Below are 7,021 nucleotides of genomic sequence, written 5' to 3'. Positions count from 1 at the left end.
TGATTTTGTAAGCGATCTATGAGAATATTATGATCTATAGTGTGGAATGCAGCACTAAGATCAAGCAGGACTAAAATGGAGATGCAGCCTTGGTCCGGAGCTAAAAGCAAGTCATCTGTGATTTTAACTAGTGCAGTTTCTGTACTATGATGGGGCCTGAAACCTGACTGAAATTCTTCAAGGATATTGTTTTCCTGTAGGAAGGAGCATAATTGAGCTGACACCTTTTCTAATATTTTAGATATAAACAGAAGGTTTGAAATCGGTCTTTAATTTGATATTTCATCAGGGTCCAGTTTCGGTTTCTTAAGAAGAGGCTTAATAACTGCCAACTTAAGAGATTTTGGGACATGACCTAGAAATAACGAGGAGTTAATAATATTAAGAAGAGGCTCTCCAGCTGCATGTATCACTTCTTTCAGCAATCTAGTTGGGATTGGATCCGACAAACACGTTGTTGATTTAGCCGTGGTGATAAGTTTAGCTAGCTCTTCCTGCCCTATGCTGGTAAAGCATTGTAGCTTTAAGTGTGGAGCTATAAGCTGGTCTGGATCACCGGATGCAGTCAGTGGTAGAACATCCAATATTTTGTTCCTGACTATCAATTTTTTTAGTGAAGAAATTCATAAAGTCCTCACTACTAAACTGTGCTGAAATACTCTCTCCAGAAATCTGATGCTTTGTTAGTTTAGCCACTGTACTGAATAAGAATCTGGGATTGTTCTGGTTTATTTCTATCAGATTGCTCAGATGCTCAGCCCTAGCAGCTTTTAGAGCCTGTCTATAGCTGGACAGACTATCTTTATACGCAATTCTAAAAACTTCTAATCTGGTTTGTCTCCACTTTCGCTCGAGGTTACAGGATGCTCTCTTGAGGGTGTGAGTATGACTATTGTACCATGGTGCAGGTGTTTTATCTCTGACCTTTTTTGGTCGGATGGGGGCAACAGTGTCTAGTGTGCTGGTGAAAATATTGCCTATTCTGTTAGTTACTTCATCTAGTGCATCTGCATTTCGGGGTCTAGTAAGAAGTTGAGACAGATCTGGCAGATTGTTTGTAAATCTGTCTTTAGTGGTCGGAGTTATAGTTCTACCAAGTTTATAACGTGGAGAGACGTGTCTAATATGTTCTACAGGTAGAGTGTACATTAAGAGGTGATGGTCTGTGATGTCATCACTTTGAGGTAGAACGGTTATATCAGAAACATCAGTCTCATGTGATATAACTAAGTCTAGTGTATGATTAAAACGATGAGTTGGTCTATTAATGTTTTGTTTAACCCCAAAGGAATTTAGTAAATCTATAAATGCGAGTCCTAATGCATCGTTAGCATCGTCTACATGAATGTTAAAGTCTCCTACAATTAACACTTTGTCAAAACTGATCAAAAGATCTGCGAGTAAATGTGAAAACTCATTAAGAATAACACTGTAGGGCCCCGGGGGTCTGTACACGGCGGCCAGGGCAAGAGATAGTAGGGATTTTTTATGCCTGTCTGAGAGTGCAACATGTGACGTCATGTTCCGGGAAAACTGGACATGGGAAAACTGGGAAAACTGGGAAAACTGAAGTTGTGTGGTTGGTGTCGGTCACATTGGTGAGAGACTGCTGGTTTTGTTCCGGAAATTATTCATTTACAGATTAAGCACTGGGTGTAATGATACTCACATTTTAAATCTAATATAATTCAATACAGTGTCCTGATCTGACATTGCCTGAATATTTAGGCTTCCATTTTCAGTTTATTAAAACATTATAAATGTCTCAAGCACAGGACTTTTATTAGTGTTAGCTCCAATTAATATAATTATAGCAGCACAATACTGATTATTATTTAAGGATCAGTGATAACATGATCTGTATGTATGGCTGAAAAACACTGAAAAATATAATAAAAAGTAATCTGATGTTTGATTTATTTTCTTCATGGACACGTTTTCCTCAGCACTGTACTGATATCTCTGTGTGACTCTGTGTGTATTTTAGATGGAATCAGTAATGAGAGAGGTTCTTCATCTGAGGATTCAGATTCACACCAGACTGGAGGGAACATCTGGATTATCTGGTTATGTGTTGGGATTGGAATTGTAATCATCATTGGCGTGTATGTGTGCTACAGCAGGTTACAAGGTAAAACTGGTTGAACTTGTAGGCTGAACTTGTGAAAGAATCAGACAGAATATTTTTGGTAATCATGTTTTTCATGTGTCTAAATTTATTGTCTAATTAATATTTATAAAATGAAATTCTCTTTCAGGAAAATCATCATCATCAGTATCATCATCATGCTGCAGTCGCACCACCAACTCCACTGAACAGGTACGAAAACATTCAAATTTTATAAAATTATTTTTACCCAGGATTTTTTAATAAAAAAAAAGAGCACCAACCTTTCCCCAGCTATTTTGGGTCAGTGTCATTTAAAGGTCATTAGGCAACGTCAGAAACTATAGTAAGGAGGTCTCAAAAAGCGTTTTTTTTCATCAGAACTTTATACTTCGTGTCCAGCTGAGTTTCTTGTATTTAAGTTTCTTGAAGCACTGCACTGCTTTTTTGCTCACAGAGCATTTTTTGAGCACAGATAATCATCTTGATGTGACGGGGCAAGTTCAGACTGGAGATGGAGTGAACAAGTACCATGGAATTTCTATAAAAAGACGAGGTTCAAACCCTGTTCAAACCAAACACCAGGTTGAAACACAAACCTGTTTCTCAGTCACAGGATACACCAATGGCTTACATCATTATTATTACTTCATTATTTTCCATGTTTAATGTATTGGGGACTAATAGAAAAATCTCGACCTTTTCACTTTCTTTTGCACTTAAACTGCATTTTAAAGTAAAAACATTGTGCTGTTCTTTCAGTTACGACCTCGGTCTCCATGATCACACTCAGTCTGAAGTTTTCCTACTCTAATTCTACTCTTATTCATGTAGTATGACGTGTTATCTATTATCATTTCAGTATTAAACCACAATAATAAACCAAGTGTTTAAAGGGTTTAAATTAGGAATACGAGAAGAACAAACAATCTCATGAATGTGTTATGAAGAAAATACAGTAAACAGAACAGAACATTTCCACAATAAACAGAAAATAAACTGTTCAGTGCTGTTCATCATCTGAATCTCTCTACAGGACGGTCATCAGGGCAGTGTGCTGTACAAAAGAAGGTCCAGGAAATCTACTAAGAACAACACAGCATTAGATATGGACAGTGTGACCTCACAGCCACAGATACACTGACCGACACTGACCACAAAGGTGTCACCAATAATTTATCTATCTATCTATCTATCTATCTATCTATCTATCTATCTATCTATCTATCTATCTATCTATCTATCTATCTATCTATCTATCTATCTATCTATCTATTTATTTATTTTCACTTATGAGCAATTATTTAAAAGAGTTTTAACTCTCTCTCTCTCATACATACATATACACTCACACATATAATATATATATATGTTTGAAATGGAAGTATTAACAAAATTATTCATTTTTCTAAAGATATGAAACTTCTACATTTTGACCTATTAGTTAGATGGTATAAGGTTGGTTTTTCAATAACATCCGATGCTGACGACACTCAACTTGTCCTCTCCTATCTTTCCTCAGACATTGTTCTGCTCTGATCTCATCATGGAAAACAGATCATCTTAAACTTAATCCCTGCAAGACTGAGCTGCTGTTCATCCCTGGAGCAGCATCACCATGTCAGGATCTTCTGATTTATCTGGAAAACTCTCAGACTTCACATCATGGACAACCATCTGCTCTTCTAACTAACCTGACTTGGTCATGGCTTCTCCTCTATGTAGCAGGGATGTGTTTTTACACCAGATTATAAATATATTAATAAATAGTGAATTATTATGTCATTAGATTGCAGCAATGGGCACAGCATGAACGATGGCTGATGTCATGTGAAGGATAAAACTTTATAGCTGAGGTGGAATCTGGGTTCAGTTCCTCTCAGCAGTGCCCTTGGAGGGGACAGGTACGATTCTGCCAGTTTTGGCTAATTTGTAAAAGAATTTCCATCAGGATCAATAAAGTTCTATCTTGTCTTATCTTTGTCATATTAATACCTATTGTAATTATTCATTTCATGTTTAAAGAGTTGAATATAAAGGTATTACCAGCAAAATGATTGTCACGTTCAGGGATTAGTTCAAATTAATAACATAATGTACTGTTACTCTTTTTTTTTTTTTTTTTTTACAAGGGACTTTTTACTACATCTTTATTTTTTGGCTGTTTGTGTTTGTGCTGCACAGGAGATATGTGCTAGTGGCTAACATGGATGTTTAGGAAGAAAGCTTTATTAATATTACATTACAGCACAGTGAAATTCTTTCTTCACATAGTCCAATCTTGGAGGTTGGGGTCAGAGCACAGGGTCAGTCATGATGCAGTGACCCTGGAGCAGGGAGGGTTACGTGCCTTGCTCTGAGGCCCAGTGGTGGTAGCTTGTGGTGGTGCTGGTGAGCCTTAATGAGCTTCCACTGCCCCTTTATAATTTTGTGAATTGTGTGACCTTGTGTATTGAATCTTGATATTCTGTGATTAACAGGCAGGACAGAGCACCACTGAGCCTAGTCTCTGTCTCTGTATGTCTTTCACTACACAGGTACTGAGAACAAACTGCTGACAACACAACACAGCTTTGTGTGTAGGATTTCTTTTAATTTAATTTTAGTTACTTGTTTACATCTTTATATAAACTCACAGTGCTGAAGAATAACCACTACATTTACATCAGGAGAATTTGGTCACTGAATCTCTGCAGTTACTGAACTGATAACTCATATGTATTAATAATTGAAAGTCAATTCTAATTTATTTGTATAATCACTATAACAATAGACATTTTCATAAAACTTAAAAGGCCTGATTTTTGCTCAGCTTCTTCTTGTGTTAAACAGAAGAGCAAAAACATGTTCTAACTGTGTGCAGAGATTTGTAGCTATTTTTAGTTATTTACTGAAGATATTAACAAATGATGGTAATAAAATTTTGTCCAATAAAGTGAAGAAATCCTTATTATGAAGCATTTGCAGTAAATGCAATAGTTTATACATAGAACATAAAACCAAGAAAAAAAAAATTCTATTCTATTTTCGGAAATGAATCGAATGAATTGAATCCAATTTAAAAATAAGGGTTTTTTCTTGTTTGTTTGTTAAAATTATTTTAATGATAACATGGATTGTATAACAAGATTTTTCTTTTTACCTTCAAGCATGTTTCATTGGAAGAATTCTGTGAATAAATCTGACAAAAGCGCTAACTGGAGGCTTTGGATTCTTTATATTTGACCGAACATTCTTATATGAGCCATTTACTATTACAAATTATATACTTTTTTGCTTGGAAGCTAACATGTAGGTTTACGTCTTTAATGAATATCTCCCTTTCCGCACTAAGTCAATCCTTATATAGAACCAAAAGCCTAAATGATCACCTTCACTGCTGATAATGTGTGGGTGTTTCAATTCAATTCAATTCAATTCAATTCAATTCAATTCAATTCAATTCAATTCAATTTTATTTGTATAGCACTTTTAACAAAGAGCATTGTCTCAAAGCAGCTTTACATGAGAAACAACATAAGAAAACAACAAACATATAAACAGACAAACAGACAGACAGTCCTAGATGTTAATCCAAGTGAGCAAGCCTGAGGTGACTGAGGCGACTGTGGCAAGGAAAAACTCCCTTAGATGGTAAGAGGAAGAAACCTTGAGAGGAACCAGACTCAAAAGGGAACCCATCCTCATTTGGGTGACAACTGTGTGATGCAGATACAGCATGTGTATAGTGTTATGTAAATCAATAAGGAGGTCGTTGTCCATGTCGCTGCTTGAATATCCCAATCCTCACAAGCAGAACCCGGCTGGAGCCGGTCCATCTCCGGATGCCACTGGAGCCAGCACAGTCTCTGTATGCCTCGGGATGGGTAGAAGAAGGGAAACAATGGAACAGCATTAGCGTAGCTGCTGTTCATAATATTAGCAGTACTAGATGATAATGTGTATTTAATCAGATGTACTGGAGCACAAGGTTATGGGAAGTGTTAAATGTATGCCAGGATAAAGAGATAAGTCTTTAGTCTACATCTAAACTGGGGGACTGTGTCTGAGCCCCGAACACTGTCAGGAAGACTATTCCAAAGTTTAGGAGCTAAATACGAAAACGCTCTACCCCCTTTTGTGGACTTTGATATTCTGGGAACTACTAGAAGTCCGGAATTTTGCGATCTTAAAGAGTGTGGTGGATTGTAACGTGTCAGAAGACTGGAGAGATAGTTGGGAGCTAAACCAATTAGAGCCTTGTATGTAAGTAGAGCTAATTTATAGTCAATTCTAAACAGGTAGCCAGTGCAGGGATGATAATATTGGGGTTATATGATCATATTTTCTTGACCTGGTAAGAACTCTGGCGGCTGCATTCTGGACTAACTGTAGCTTGTTTATTGAAGATGCAGGACAAACACCTAGTAATGCATTACAGTAGTCCAGTCTGGAGGTCAGGAATGCATGAACTAGCTTTTCTGCATCAGATACAGATAAAATGTTCCTAAGCTTGGCAATATTTCTAAGATGGAAGAAGGCTGTTTTTGTGATATTGGAAATATGATTTTCAAAGGATAAGTTGCTGTCTAATATTACACCCAGGTCTTTCACTGTTGAGCTAGTGGTAACAGTGCATCCTTCTAGATGTAAGCTGAATTGCGAGAGCTTCTGTGTACTGATTTTTGGGCCAATAAGTAATATCTCTGTCTTGTCAGAATTTAATAATAGTATAATTTAATAATTTTAAAAATTATCGGTCATCCAATCTCTAATATCTTTAACACATTCAGTTAGTCTAGACAAATTAGATATTTCATCTGGTTTTGATGAGATATATAACTGGGTGTCATCGGCATAACAATGGAAACTAATCCCATGCCTTCTAATGATGTGACCCAATGGAAGCATGTATACTGAGAAAAGCAGAGGTCC

The 7,021-nt window shown here is 36.7% G+C and overlaps 1 protein-coding gene across 1 annotated transcript in view; it reads left to right on the top strand.

Moving 5' to 3' along the window:
- LOC131365002 (uncharacterized) overlaps positions 1-5,182 on the top strand; it is a 27,935-nt gene extending 22,753 nt beyond the window's left edge. The window contains exons 6-9 of the mRNA XM_058408554.1: positions 1,988-2,131; positions 2,259-2,320; positions 3,144-3,269; positions 3,630-5,182. Coding sequence (XP_058264537.1) covers positions 1,988-2,131; positions 2,259-2,320; positions 3,144-3,251 — 314 coding nt within the window. The 3' untranslated portion in view covers positions 3,252-3,269; positions 3,630-5,182. The remainder of the gene's footprint in view (positions 1-1,987; positions 2,132-2,258; positions 2,321-3,143; positions 3,270-3,629) is intronic.
- Positions 5,183-7,021: the final 1,839 nt, after the last annotated feature.

This window comes from Hemibagrus wyckioides, linkage group LG14 (genome assembly GCF_019097595.1).
Source record: "Hemibagrus wyckioides isolate EC202008001 linkage group LG14, SWU_Hwy_1.0, whole genome shotgun sequence".
NCBI classification, from domain to species: domain Eukaryota; kingdom Metazoa; phylum Chordata; class Actinopteri; order Siluriformes; family Bagridae; genus Hemibagrus; species Hemibagrus wyckioides.
This window is presented reverse-complemented; position numbering and strand designations above follow the sequence as displayed.